The sequence below is a fragment of the Drosophila willistoni genome (assembly GCF_018902025.1).
Source record: "Drosophila willistoni isolate 14030-0811.24 chromosome 2R unlocalized genomic scaffold, UCI_dwil_1.1 Seg167, whole genome shotgun sequence".
NCBI lineage: Eukaryota > Metazoa > Arthropoda > Insecta > Diptera > Drosophilidae > Drosophila > Drosophila willistoni.
The window spans coordinates 2,098,540-2,114,237 of record NW_025814050.1 but is presented as its reverse complement, the minus strand read 5'-3'; the positions used below and the strand labels follow the sequence as shown (position 1 = coordinate 2,114,237).

Here is a 15,698-nt window from a genome sequence, read left to right as displayed (position 1 = left end):
TTTTGGCCAGTTGGGGAATGAGTTTTGCAGCTGCAAGTTGTTTGTTTTATTACAAGTGCCAAATAATTTAACTACTAAAATATTAAATTTCTGTTTGAATTGTCGTCTGTGTACACACAAACATACACACATATGTGTATATGCGAGTGTGTGTGGGTTTTCATTCGAACTGCTGCCGTTGTCAGTGGCCATAAATTGCTGGCTAGCAGCTCTTCTTGCTAGCACTGTGTGTCAGTTCAATGGGCCTTTTGGGGAATCTATGGGCCATGTGTGTTTGAGTTTAATTAAAATGGGTATTAGTCTATGGTGGGAGCTCCGACCAAGTTCTTCAAATAGAACCAAATTGAGCAAATTCGGTCACTAAAAGAAAAAACTACTGAACCATCTAATATGTAGAGACCTTGGCAAAAGCATAAATGACCATTAATTAGCTCAAACAATACCAATGCAAATTTATCATTTCACATCAAATGTATTCCACAATGTTTTAAAAACCCGAAATTGCTTAATATTTATGTCTATTCCATATGATTATAGTTGGAAATGTGTTGAAACAAACTGCTTGAAAGAGAGAGAGCAGATTTTAGTCGAGATTCAGTCCATCCCATCGATAGAAGAATACATATCCTTTCGATTTCGACAAATTTTATGTCACTAATTCAATATTTGTTCACTTTATTCTTGCATAATATAAAACAATTTGCATGGTAAAGGAGATTGTTGTTTTTCGAAATCAAATTGATTAATAATGAACGAAGCCAATTTCCTACATTTCAGGTGCAAAAGACTAAACGACAGACTATGATGACTATGATGGAAAACTAAGAAATGAAAAAAGGCATTTTGCCAGTTTTCCCTACTACTTATTCCACTCTTTAATTAATACTTTTATGTCAACCTATTGAGGATTTAATTGTAAATCATTTTAAGATTTGCTTTTTGACCAAGTGATGCAACCAACTTCGTTACTTTGCTTTATTTACAACGAATCAAGGACACAAAGATTCCAGACTTGTTGTGACAAAATAAGTTGTATATCCGATTTCTCTTTTTCGTACAATTCAATCTTCCGCTTATTGTTGTCAATATACAGTTTTCTATCAGTTGGCGGAATTCCGCACAAACTGAAATACTTTTTGAGCTGACCAAAAGGGTGCTTTATGAAAACTTTGATCCTTTTGGTAAACCGAGAACAATGAACACTCAATCAACGGCAATTTCAAATTGAACTGAAAATTGCTGCGGTTAGGTGCGGCAGAGTCTCGAAAACCCGAAAGACAAAACAGACACTAACACATACAGAAGATGTGGGAGGAAAAGGAGCTGTAAATTGGTAAAGAGCCAGGGAGACAGACATAGAAAGGGAGAAAGAGGAGAGAAAGTCGAAGGAGGAGCACAGAGGAGGCCTGGTTGTCATGTGGTTTGGTTTAAGTGCTTTGCTGGTTATTTTTGGGCATTGCTGGGTGTCTGGTGTCAGGCACTTGATAATGACGATGACAACAACATCGGCATCGACATCGACATTGACATCGGCATCGACATCGACATCGACATGGCTAGTGCCGTAGCACAATGGACGGAGAACACAAATTGCAGGCAACCACTTGGCTCATTCAATTCAATTTGAAACAAGTTAAAATGTTCTCTGCATTTCACTCTAAAGCAGAAAAAAATTAATGAAATAACTAAAATAAGGGACCCAAAATCCATATACATGCTCTTTAACTATGAACGTTTAATTAAACTAAATAAATCAACTTTATGTTTCCTTTAAAGTTTACCTTCATTTCATTTCCACAATATTCCGAGTGGAATTAACTTGACACTCGTAATTTCCTTAAAATGTCATCCTCTGTCGAAATGTCTGTGAAGTGAACTCATAGACACAAAACTGAAAATAAAGGCCATAAACCAGTTTTTATCATTGCTAAGCACCCAAAAAATTCTCACTCACTTCACACAACAAGCATCTGTCCACTTTGGAGTATCTGTAATGTACTTACACTTAGTCCTGCGGACAGGAAGCTCTCTAGTCTTTATCATCATTTTTCTGCAGTCAAACCCAAACCACCCACCACCCAAAGTGAACCACGTCAAACCAACTCAGCTGGGCTAGTAAATATTTCCACTTTTCGGCCACAAATGCAATTGGGCTTGATGATATTTGTTACTTCCGTTTTTTGGTTTTGTAACTGAGGAAATGAAACTTGTGCTGCTTTTGGCTATTGTTGCAGTTGGTCTTTAGCAGCAAAATGTTTGGTTCTTCTTACACTACAATAAGATTTTCAAACTAACTTGTTAATAATTTAAGAAAATTAAACAAGAATCAAAATTGTAATTATGCTTTATAAATAATGTACTCGTCTTCCATTCGAGTTTCAGTTGAACAATAATTTCTATGGCATTTTCGCACTGTGTAGCTTTTGGAAATGGTGTGTTTTGTCAATCACTATCTAGTTGAATAAAAATAACGACTTCACCATTTGGATATTCAGACCCGAAACTCCATTTTTCTTGTACCTCATGCATAGAAGAGAGACCGCAATGTTTCATTTGTTTTATGGTCGAATTGCATGCAAAGGAAATTCCTACAAAAAAGCCCATTCTGCCTCTTTGTCTGATTTTCATTTGATTCCGTTTGGTTCTTGGACTCACCCACACACCCACCAAACCACCTATCCACATTCTAAACATTCTCTAGTGTCTTAGCTCGGTGCATTAGCTATCCTCTCGTTGTGGTATATCGTAGCAATGTCAAGCCCTTGTCCCATTGGAAGTTTTTGCTCTTGTCTGTGACAACTCCGACATATTTCTCTGTGTATCGCTCACATGCGCTGGTTTTCCTGCAACTGCATTTCGGGGTCGTCCTTGTTGATATTGCACTTTGCCTTGCATGCAAAATGTGACTAGAGGATGTGCTGCTGGGGAGGAGAGGCCAAAAGCCAAACAGTTGCTCTGCTAAATGAACTTTTCTAATTCTATGAAAGGTAGAGGAAACAGCGAGTGAGAGAGAGGGAGTGAGAAGGAGAAAGAAATGGCATCTATCTTTCTCTGTGCTTCATTTCCATTCCCTGGCATTGGAAATTATTCTGTCGTTAATTAGTGCCCGATACACACAGATAGCCCATAGATTTAGCTTATTTCTACCCCATTTGCACGTACCATGGGGACGATGATGATGATGATGATGATGATGACGATGATAATGATAACGATGATGATGATGCTCGCCCTGTCATTTGGTAACTTTTCTTTTTACTCCAACTCTGCCTTTAGTTTGTACACTTGACCACAAATTGCTTGGCTACCGTTTGCTTTTACCTACTAACTAAGCTTTTGTCATCAGATGGCAAAAGGGAAGTTCGGGAGGGGGGAAAATTTTGTTTATCTTTTCCTGGCACTTGAATTGAGTGCAAAGTAAAAGATGGAATTCGACTGGACAGTTTAGCCCCGGCAAAGTGAGGACAAAACTGGACAGAACTGAGTCGAATAAGATTTAACAGCTTCAACAATTAGGCTTTTCCTTTTCATTTCTTTTTTCCTCTTTCTTTTTTTGTTCGGTTACCTTTTGTGTGAAAGTCGAAGGAGAACTTTTAACTTGATTTGTTTGTGCGGCGACAAGAAAAAGAATCTTAATTGTAAAAAAGTATTTTCTGTCTTTTTCCGTGTTTGACTTTGCCAACTCTAAGTAAGAAGTTTGTCCCGAGGTGTCTTTTTATTTGTCAGTTGTACACGGTGAGAAATTTCATCAAATTTAATAACTGTCACCTAATGGACCGTAGCTAAAGAATTCTCAACTATTGAAGAAAAAATAACGAAAGTTTTTCAGTCGAAAGAATTAAAACCTCAAACTTGTATTTGGTATAACATATAACTTCTGTTGAGATCATCAATTATTTTCTCTCTCTGCTGGATGTGGGGAAACAAGGAGATGTATGGCATATGCTAGAATTCACTTAAGTCATGTTGTACTGTGGGGGAGTATTTATATCAATGTATTTTAATATTAATGTGATTTCTGTTTAGCAAAAACGAAACGAAGAAAAAAACGCCGGAAGGCCTGCCCGGCCGCACCGCAAAAACTAATTTGTATGCGAAAAGCGGCGATGGCGTCGACTCGGAACGACACAACTGAAATGCGTAATTTTTTCCGTTTTTGGTTTTTGTTTCTATTTGTATACACTTTGGCCAAGTGACATTCATTCTAAGAGTGTTGCTTTGTATATAAGTGTTAAGGCGAACAGGTGATGGGCAGACGGCAGTTCCTCCTGGCCAGTCCAGGGATTATTTATCACAGAAAGTGAGAGGCGGTACAAGGGGTTCAGTATGTCTCTGTGTGTGTGTGTAAATGAATTGCGGATTTTTGCTGATGGAATACTAAATAAGAAGCAAATCGTATAAACACCTCAAACTAACATAAACAAGAAATAGGTTCTAACTAGTCGAAACCAAAGACGATTTCTGATTAAAATTCACCTTCTATTACTAACGAAAAAATTGGTAAACTAGAGTTTATTAGAGTTCAAAAAACGAAGATAGTTCTTCTTATATTAGTTGGAAACTTTTTGTTTCTTCAAATGATTCGAGTTGCTTTAGTAAGTTGTCATCACTCTACTAACTAGGCTCATCTTGGATTATATGTTAGAAAGTTGAGCTCGAGCGAAAGGATATGGTTTTCTTTCATATCATTTTGTTTTTCACACAAATGTAAACGTGAATTATTCTCTGAGAAATTAAATCATTATTTTCATCATCACACAAATATAAAAGCAGAAGTGGAAGCAAACAACAAATTAAGAACAGGCACCCAAAAGACTGACGTTGGCAACGATGTTGATAAGGGCGAAGGGAAAGACATCTGGCAAGGCAAAGAGGACAACAAAATATATAATCAAATCATTAACAAAATAAAAGCAAATTAGGGAAAATTGTATGAAATATATTTACACCCATCACGGCCATTTTCTTTGCCAAACCCATCCCCCAATCACACACACACACACTCACACTCGCACATACACACGCAACACTTTTGATGATTTTCCACTTGTTAATGCAAAGGCAACTCCACCAGCCACCAGACCACCAAACAAACGGCACCACCATCAGACGACTCCACCGTCATCACAACACAATGAGTGCAAAACGACCAGACACAAACACACATGCCATGCCACGCCCATTTAATGTACGCCCTGAACTTTTAGCCTTCAAAGCATTTATTGCAAGCAGCGCCCCCAGTTGTATGCTATATAATTTTGTATTCACTTTATGTGTGTGTGAGTGAGAGTAAGATTGTGAGTGTAGATGAAAACGAGAAAAGAAGAAATGCCATGGGAAAAATGGCTTAAAAGTAAAGCTCGGCAATACTTTATAAATGAAACATGCAGAATAATATTCATTTCAGTTATTATTGTGAAATCTTTTTTCTCATTTCTGTGTGAAAATAATATGAAAAGTTTTACTTATCCCAAAGTTGTGTGTTTTTTCAAATATTAGGTAAATAAATCATTCAACGGGAGTGAGTGCAAATTCCCCGACTAAGTGGCTCTTTAAATTTGAATTTCGAAAACGTTTTTCAAACCACTTTAGAATGGAGCAAAGTGCTTTCTCCTGGCCAACAATAATTGATGAAATGTAAATTGAAGTTTGGTAAAATAATAAATATGCATTACTTTTGGTATTTACTCTCTGAATATTTTCCTATATACAATATATAATGTTATGATCAGTCAAGTTGTCGTGTCTTGCGTATTTCAATGGATAATTTATGACATTAACAGTCAAATTCCTCATTTGCTTCTTTTTTGTTCGTTTTGTTTAATTTGAATTCTCTTTAAATTTTTGTTATTATTGTTGTTTCTTTTTGGGTTTTGTTGTTATGTACAATTGTATATATATATGTATGTATATTTATATTTTGAAAGCGTCAAAATTGTGTAAAGCGTCTGTTATGGCCCTTTGGGATATCCAGATTCAGCATTTGGTTTGGCTGGTGGGGAATGCGGGTGTCGGTTATTTTTCTTCCTTTTTTTTCTCTCTCTGTTTCTCTTTGTCGGTGCGATTCTCTGTAAGTGTATGTGTGTGTGTGTATTTATGGCGTCTTTCGCCCTCAATTTCATTTGCAATTGAATTTGGGATTATTTTTCATTTCTGCTTGCGCATACACAGAGGCCACAAGTGGCCCAAATGGCTGTGTGTATGTGTGTGTGTGTGTGTGAAAGGGAGAGGCCCAAAGAGAACGCATAAGAGACGGTCTAAAAGTGGAGTGGAGGTGTGAAGGGTGATGGGGAGGGAGGTGAATACCAAAAGCCGCTTGCATGTCTGAGAGCCGTTTGTCTCTCTGACTCTGAAGCTGAAAGGAAATCCCCTCACCTCCCTCCTAACGCTTTAACATGGCAACGACAAACCCTAAGCCGCCCTGAGCTGCCAACGGAACTTGTAAAATTCATAAGTCGAGAACGCGTGCAATTGGAGCAACAGCGAGAGAAAAAAGTGCGGAAAAGCTAAAGGCAGTGGAGGGTGAGGGGGGAGAGCAAAATAGCAGTAAGCAGAAATCTCGAACAAGTGCAAGTCGCTTGGACTGACTGAACTCTGAACTGAACTCGGGGGTAGCTCCAAAAGATAACACCAAAGTGCACTTTAATCTCTGTGAAGAAATCTCAACAACGATGCGACGACGCCGTCAAAGAGAGCCAAAGCGAAATATGATTGAAGTGTCGAGTGCATAAGGCATGGAGGAGGTGGTAAAGGCAAAGGTAAAGGGAGCGGTTGCAATAAGAGGGGCCAGGGACAGGGACCAACGATGTATGACAGCAAATGAAGCGAACGAGCAAAAAGGCAGCCAAGAGAAATTGGAAAATGAAATGTCCTCTATAGGAGAAGAAGACGGCGAAAAAGGCGACACTTGAACAGCTGTTGATTGAAATGGTCGCCTACGGCACACAGAGAAGGAGAGAGGGCGGGCGAGAGAAAGCAGTAGGTATTCCTGTGCTTCAAGATAACTTCAAATGCAGAAATGTCACCGGGAGCAGAGGAGACAGCAGCTTGAAAATGCCACTCAAAGCAGCGGAGGAGGACACAGCATAAAGACCGAAAATCAGAAAAAAAAAAGAATTTTTTTCCTTGGGACCAAAGCAACCAACATCAGAGATAAGGATTGAATGCAACCCCCTCAAATACACACTCGCACGCCCAACACGAACACGAATGGTTGCAACAATACAATAAAAAGAAAAGTAAAGGCCTGGACTTGGAGGAAGAGGATGACGAGGAGGAGGAGGAGGGCCGCCTCAACAAAATGAAATAAAAAACAGGTCATTGGAGTAAGAAGCGGCCAGCCCAGTGAAAACTCAAGGGGTTACCATGCCTTCCTTTTCCTTAGCCTTTGAAATGCAAATTACACGCCAGGAGTGGTGGGGAAAGGTGGTTGGGCGGGTGTTGCGGAAGCTCCTTTCGAGTATTTTGTATTTAGTTGCCTGCACCTGCTGCAACAATTTGCACTCTTTTCGCTTGGCCTAGGTCGTGTGTATTATTTGCTTTGTTGTTGTTGATGTTGTTTGCTGTTGCCACATTTCACTGAAGTTTGGCAACATTGCATCCTCCTACTCCCCACCCCTTCCCACACCTCCACTCCCACCAAGTCGTTTCCTTTAATAAAGACAAATATGTATGTATACGGAGAAGGCAAGAGGAGCGAATCGGTGGCATAATGGTAATGGCAGCTCCTCTCCAACTTTCCACTCCGCCTCCACACAGCATTTCTTTGGCTCTTCTTAAACACAATAGCAAGAGCCACACCAAATAAAAATTTATAGCTCCCACTGAAAGCTGCAACGCATTGCCAAGGGAGCAAAAGGGAGCAGCGAACTGACATCGCCACTTGGCCGTCTTGTTGCCTTCGTCCAGCTGGTTTGCCTTGTTATGAGTTAGTTCGTTGCTGTAAAAGGAAGGAATGGCAAGGAGGGGGGGATCAGGCACGAGGTGTTTTTAAGTAGCCGCCAAGTAGCATGGAAAGTTGTAAATGAAAAGTGCACAGCAGCATTTTTTTTCCTTCAATGCTCTTACTTTCCTCTTAATATCGAAAGCAACAAAAGTTTTCTTTTCTCTTTCTTATTTCGTAACTTTTAAGTCAAGAGGAAAAAAGAAAAACAAATTGAGAAATTTATGAAAAATCGATATATGTAAATTTGTGTCAAACGATCGAAATTCAATCACAGCAAGTCGAAAATTGTACACCTCCTAAAACATGTTTTCTTTTATGGTCAGTAAAGACAAATGAAATCAATATTGTAATTATAGAATTTTCGATATAGTTTTATAACTATAAGTATATATAAAAGAAAACATGTTTTAGGAGGTGTACAGTCATAAGACTTAAAGACTAGAAACCCAATATAAAATGTTTCTATTTAATGAAATAAATCTTCAAGGCCTGAAACGTTTGCCTTACTGCCCTATAAACGGGACTATTGAAGGATTATTTAAGCCTTGCAGATATATATTTTTTAACATATATTATACGAAATGAATGTAAATTGCTGAGTCCATAAAGAATCCGCAGCTTTTAAAAATGTGGGCATCCTGGTCACCGTTTTTCCTGACACTCATCTCTGTGCTCTCTTTTCTCCTGTTTTCTCACCCCGTTTCTTTCTTTTTTGGTTTTGTTTTTGTTTGTTGACAATTGTGCGCGGCGAGAAACGCCAGTGAAACGCATGAGAGGCGACAGCCAACTGGGCCGACTGGGCAGCGAGCGGGGGGATTGGGAGCGGTAGGGGGGGGTTAACTGGTGGGCGCTTAAACAATAAAACAATAAATTTTCATTACCGGCTTGGGGCTATTAACGGTTTCCTGGGCACGGCTTGTATGTACAGCTAAAGCTGTAAATATAATTGTTGATACAAATTTTAAAGTGCAGCCCCAGAAAGTATGCAACACTTTTTCCCCGAGTGTATGAGCTGCTGCAAACATTTGACTTTGGCATTTGCATTAACATTTTTTTTCTCGGTTTTTTGTTTTTTATTCCATTTTCATTTCCCTTTTTCTCGTTCTCTGTTTGTGTGTGTGTGTTTCATTTTAATTACATTTTCGTGGTTTTCATTTTATAAAGGGAATGAGAGGGAGAGAGACAGAGAGAGAGAGACCATTGAGGGGGAAGGCCATAAATAAAAATTTTCCCTTGCATAAAATTATATGTGAAAACGGACCATGGAGAGCTGCAAAGTACGAGGGAAAGTTGTTGAAGAGAGAAGATATAAAAATGATGTTTCTGCTGCTGCATCAGCAAATTAAAAATTTTGTTGTCTATTTTTCGACTCATTTTTCACAATTTTCGTCTGCTTTTATTGTCTTCCGTTCCAGGTCACGTGGGTGGTTGCGGCATAACGGAGGAGGTATCGCAATGGATGGAGAACATACAAAATTCCGCTGTCGAAGAGCTGCCCGAGCCGATGTCCAAGGATGTCCAGAAACTGTATCGCAAGCAGCAGCATAAAAAATCTGCACCTCAGCAGCAATATCAGCAGCAGCAGCAGCAGCAGCCGCCTCATCCACCGAAGAAGTATCAAAGCGGAGAAGATGATTTCAAGTATCCGCATCAGAAGTACTCGAAGGAGGCAAATTTCGCCGATGGTGCATTCTATGATCCCGCCACGGGACGTCGCCTTGGCTCGACGGCCAACATTGCCGATTGGCATGAGCTCGTCCATGAGCGTGTGCGTCGTGCCAGTGATTCCGGACCGGGTTCGGCCGGCGGTCCTTCTGGTGGCTCCTCAGGAGGACGTGGCCGTGAGGATAACAGGAATACCTGTTCGCTTTATATACAAACGGATCCATTGATTTGGCGGCATATACGCGAGGGCATTGCCGATGTAAGTTCCGTGGATGGGTGGTTGGCGAGGGTAGCGCGTGCGTTAAATTAAAACCCAACTCTCAACAGCAACAAAACGAAAAAACGAGACAGATCCATATAAACAAACAGGCAAAAAGCAAGACGAAAAATCCATGAATTTTGCAATTTTTTTACGAGCGAGCAGGCTTCTCTTTTTGAGGATGGGATGGAGGGTGTGAGTCGGGGGGCTGAGCATAAAACAAAAGCTGTATTATTAAGAGATGGCAAACGCTGAAAAGGGAGGCAAAAGGGAAGGGGGGAGACAACAATGCCTGGATATGGAATCACAGGAATTGACTGATGCTCTTCTGAGATGAGATAAGATTGCTTTTTGTCGTTCTTAAGAACACAACAACACGCAAATACATTTTAAAACATTGCAGTGTCAATGTAAACAAGTTACAGCGAATTAAAATCCATTCCTTTGGGCCTTACACTAAGATAAATTTCATGTTTAGCACTAAACAAGGGCCATCCATTAACTTTAGCTTGCCATTACGAGTGCCCCATTCATAGATTAGCCTACCTCAAGAATGAATACAATGTCCTCTGATGAGTATAAAATCCACCATAGATGATTGCTTAACGGAATTCAAGCATGAACAGTGAATAATTTTCCGAAATGTCGACTGAGTCACCCCTTAAAAACCCATGACGAATCTGAATTTTCCACGGAGCGAAGTGAATGAACTCCTTACGTATCACAACTTCCTTTTGGGTTGAAGTTATTCCCATAGTTCTTGTGATATTGGAAGTCGATTAAAGAGATCGTTATTCTGTTGGCTCTTGAGTCGGGATATATTTGCATACCTAGAGACGAAGTATTTCTTTGTTGTCAATCAACCAATCAGCTGACCTCTTTGAGCACTTACAGTGCATGCAATCAACCGTTGTAACCCGCAACCAAGTTCCTATTTCATCCTCGCTTCCCACTTTTACCCATTCCTTTGTCTCCCGCTTTTCCGCTTCTTCTTCTTCTTCTTCTCTGTCCTAACTTCCTTCCTTTCGAGCAATTCTTTTGCCGCGCGCGCTTTATGTTTACGTTCATTTTTTCGCATTGTGCGGCGCGACGTTGTTTTGTTGTTTCTGTTGTTATCGACGTCAACATCCTCGTCACCAGGGAAAGTCCTTTCCATTCGCCAGGTCTCCGTCCTCCTTTGCTGTTTGTGTCCTCCTCCCGTTCGCGACTGCTTACTTTTTGTGTGTTTATTTGCAATGAGTTTTGCATAATTCGCGCATTTGTTTCGTCGGCGCGTTCATGCCGCGCACGTTTCGTTTCGTTTCGTTTTTTATATTTTTGAGGGGGTTACAGGGGACCCAACGGCGTTTTGATTTTTGAGCCAAAACACAGAGACAAAAAACAGCACAGGATGATGAAGATGAAAAAGAAGAAGTAGTAGGTAGAGCCGACGTTAGCCTCGGTGGATATAAAAGCATATAAACTTCAGCAAAATATTCGACGAGTTTAGCTGAATTTGCATTTTTATACAAATATATTTGAAGAGTGTTTGTATGTGGGCGGGCAGCGACAGGCGATGTGTGGTGGTGTGGAGGGTTGGGTGGGTGGACGATTGGGGCAGGATGAATTGGATGAGCTTCAGATAAAAGGGGGAAAATTCACATCTATGTGCTCAGTTGAGGGGAGATTGGGGAATTGTTTACACAGATGTCAAGCGAAATTTCTCCGCCCTGTGGTTTGCAGGTTTTATTTTACATTATTACACGACTCGGCGCCTAAAAGATGACTACAGCTTTCGTTAATTAATTCTATCTGCCACCTTCTCTCACTAACATTCTCTCTTTTTCTCTTTGTTTCTCTCTGTCTCTCTGTCATTTACAGCACGATCGTGGTCGCAAGTATGAGGTGGATGTAAAAACGCGTGAGGAAATCACTTCACTGATTGCACATCACGTGACGGCCGTTAATTACATTTACCGCAACACAAAGTTCGATGGACGTACCGAGCATCGGAACATACGCTTTGAGGTGAGTCCCAACACAGACAAAGACACACAGACACACACACAATCTCAAACACAGACGAGCACACACACGCAGCAGGCGGTCATGGGCAAACACAATGGGTTAAGAAGGACAAAGCGAGTGCCACTGGTCCAGATGGATACTCGCCCGACCACAGACAACTGTCAGTGACGAGAGCAACTGCTGGGAATGAGTCGCTTGCAGCCAAGTCCAGGTTTCCCCAGAGCAAGAAGCTAAACATTAAAGTTTAGTCGGTTGAACTAAAGTCAAATTTAATTAAGTGATATTCCACTGCAATGCCTTTTAGTCAATTTTCATGCCTCTGGTTTCTGAGTAGAATATTTTGAAACTGGGTCTTTCAAGCGAGTTGAATACCTGTATTTACTAAACTGAGCATTGAAAACATGAACTCATGTTTTTACTATTATTCACCTGTCTATTCAAATGTTGGCCTGTTCTAGTTTTTGAGCGATTTCGAACATAAATCGACAACGATTCTTCAATCGTTACGAAATCGTGAACTTAGTTTGAAACATTTTTGTTTTGCCTACTAGGCAAGTTTACAGGGTTGCCGAGCTTTTTAATTATTAATGCATACATCTGTTTTTGAGTAGAAATCCTGACAGAAATAACTCAGGTTTTCTTTGTGAAAACTTATTCAATTCTAGTTTTGGTAAATGAGTTTAATTTTTACAAAATTTTGAAAATATATTTCACTTCGAGTTTATTTGTCAACCATAAGAATCGGCTTAAGCATTTCGATTCAAAACGTTCGGAAACCGAGAACAGATCAATTCCATTTTGATTGTCCGCTAAAAATAATTGTCTTAAGTTAATGGTTGGGACCTAATTATCCACTAATTCTTGAAATTGTTCTGAACATGTCTGAACAGTCGCCTTTTTGCTTGTAATTGTAATTGTAATGACTCAAAGGCAAGCGATTTGATAACGAATAATTTCCTATCCTATTCGGAAGCGAGAACAGGTCTTAAATCCGATTCAATTCAGTAAAATGAGAACAGACCTGATTATTTTCCAACATCTAGGAAAAAGCATAACTGTTCATATTGATGAGTCACTAATGAGTTTTTGACAATGTCCCGATTGCAACGGATTGTCCACTTTCGGACAGATTGTAGAATGAGAGTTCACCCCGCAAAAAATAAAAAAAAAAAACTAATGAGTTAGAACAATTCTCTCCGAACCCGAACTAATTTAATGGACTAGGAATTTTAGATCTGATCCCTCTCTTACGCAGGAGAGGGCGAAGTAACTTTCAATCTTATCTAGTCCGGAAATTAAAGCTTTCTACGATTACTGACCCGAAAACGAGAACTGGCCTGTGAATGTTGTCTTTTGGCATATAATTTACAAAGCTAACTAACTTTTTTGAATAATTATGATCTTCAGGTACAGCGAATCAAAATAGATGACGACTCCGCTTGTCGCAACTCCTACAATGGACCACACAATGCCTTCTGTAATGAGCACATGGACGTATCGAATTTTTTGAATCTCCACTCCCTCGAGGATCACTCGGACTTTTGTCTGGCCTATGTGTTTACCTACAGGTGAGACCCGTGCCCATTAGCTTGGAAAGGTCCTTCTAAAATAAATATTCTTTTCGCAGAGACTTCACGGGCGGCACCTTGGGTTTGGCCTGGGTTGCCAGCGCTTCAGGTGCTTCGGGTGGCATTTGCGAGAAGTACAAGACCTACACCGAGACAGTGGGTGGCCAATATCAAAGCACAAAGCGTTCCCTGAACACGGGAATCATAACCTTTGTCAACTACAACAGTCGAGTTCCACCGAAAGTGTCACAGTTGACACTGGCTCACGAGATAGGACACAATTTCGGATCACCGGTGAGGATGAATGGATTAGTTTATAGTTGAAGAGGTAATCGGATCTAATGGGTTATCTTTTGGTTCTCTTCCTCAGCATGATTATCCGCAAGAGTGTCGTCCTGGTGGGCTGAATGGCAACTTCATTATGTTCGCCAGTGCCACTTCGGGAGATCGTCCAAACAATTCCAAATTCTCGCCATGCTCGATACGAAATATATCAAATGTCCTAGACGTCCTTGTCGGCAATACGAAGCGCGATTGCTTCAAGGCCTCCGAGGGTGCCTTCTGTGGCAACAAGATTGTGGAGTCTGGCGAGGAATGCGACTGCGGTTTCAACGAAGAGGAGTGCAAGGACAAATGCTGCTATCCCAGATTGATTAGCGAGTACGATCAGTCACTGAACTCAAGTGCCAGCGGATGCACTCGCCGTGCCAAGACCCAATGCTCGCCCTCGCAGGGACCCTGCTGCCTGGCCAACTCGTGCACCTTCGTGCCCACAAGCTACCACCAGAAGTGCAAGGAGGAGAACGAGTGCAGCTGGTCGAGCACCTGCAATGGCACCACAGCCGAGTGTCCCGAGCCGCGGCATCGGGACGACAAGACCATGTGCAACAACGGCACCGCCCTGTGCATTCGTGGCGAATGCAGTGGTTCGCCCTGTCTGCTTTGGAACATGACCAAATGCTTCCTCACTTCGAACACACTGCCCCATGTGGACAAGCGCAAGCTCTGCGAACTGGCCTGCCAAGATGGCAACGACACGTCCACCTGCCGCAGCACCAGTGAATTTGCCGCGGAATACAACATCCAACCGGGTGGCATCAGCCTGCAGCCGGGTTCGCCGTGCGACAACTTCCAAGGCTATTGCGACGTCTTCCTCAAGTGTCGCGCCGTCGATGCCGATGGACCGTTGGTCCGATTGAAGAATCTCCTGCTTAACCGCGAAACCCTGCTAACTGTCGCCGAATGGGTAACAGAGAATTGGTATTTGGTGGTGCTAATGGGCGTGGCTTTCATTGTGGTGATGGGGGCGTTCATTAAATGCTGCGCCGTCCATACGCCCAGCTCGAATCCAAAGAAGCGACGAGCCCGTCGCATTAGCGAGACCCTAAGAGCTCCCATGAACACCCTTAGACGAATGGTGAGTTTGACACAGCGTCCCAAGTACACGAATCTAATCCTAACCAATTGATTTCCATTCGCTTCGCAGCAACGTCATCCTCATCAACGTGGAGCCGGTCCCCGCAGCATTCCACCGCCAGCCCATGAGGCACAACACTATCCCAGAGGAGGAGGCGGTGGCGGTGGTGGTCGTCACGGCGGATCGCACGCCTCTCGATCGCATCATCAAGCTCATCCGCATGAATGGGATCGCCATCAGGGTGGTCATTCCATAATCCCGCTTCCCACTGGCGGCAGTCACGCCAGTCGCAATTCACAGGCCAATCAAGCGCGTCGCAGCGACGGACGTGGCACCCGCTCCACCAGCAGTGGCAGGCCACCAAGCGGCTCGGCCGGAGCTGCCAGTCGAGGAGCAGCACATGGCGGGTATGCAGCCGAGCAACAAGTGGTGGCGGCACCGCCAGTTACAGGTTCACTGGGTGGTGGTGTCCAGGCGGCCATTAGCAGCGGCGGCGTTGTGGCTCGCGCCCAGCTGCCGTTGCCATTGCCGCCGGCTAATGCACTGCAACAGCAACAACAACAAGCACTCTCTCCGCAACAACAACAGACAGCGTTCTATACCCCGAAAGGTGTGTGTCCCTCCCTTATCTTGACTCCCCTTAATCCAACTTAGAGCAGAAACCCAGTTTGGATTTTGTTTTGTAGTTTTCTCAATTTCCATCCTTTTACCATCCACACCCTCCCCCAAACACATACACACACACACACACACATCTTCCACCAAATTTAATTTTGTCCATTTTTCTTTATCGTTTGCAAAATCAAACCAAAAACCAAAATAAAAACCGAAAACTCA

At 41.9% G+C, this 15,698-nt stretch overlaps 1 protein-coding gene across 3 annotated transcripts in view; it reads left to right on the top strand.

The window, feature by feature from the left end:
* The window catches only part of LOC6644248 (disintegrin and metalloproteinase domain-containing protein 10), a 139,446-nt gene that overhangs the window by 121,894 nt on the left and 1,854 nt on the right, over positions 1-15,698 (top strand). For 2 of the 3 annotated variants that reach the window (XM_023176591.2, XM_023176590.2), the window contains exons 5-10: positions 9,361-9,869; positions 11,730-11,876; positions 13,284-13,444; positions 13,504-13,738; positions 13,815-14,861; positions 14,931-15,471. In XM_023176591.2, the coding sequence (XP_023032359.1) occupies positions 9,361-9,869; positions 11,730-11,876; positions 13,284-13,444; positions 13,504-13,738; positions 13,815-14,861; positions 14,931-15,471 (2,640 nt within the window). The remainder of the gene's footprint in view (positions 1-9,360; positions 9,870-11,729; positions 11,877-13,283; positions 13,445-13,503; positions 13,739-13,814; positions 14,862-14,930; positions 15,472-15,698) is intronic. The other variant, XM_023176592.2, reaches the window with a different exon arrangement.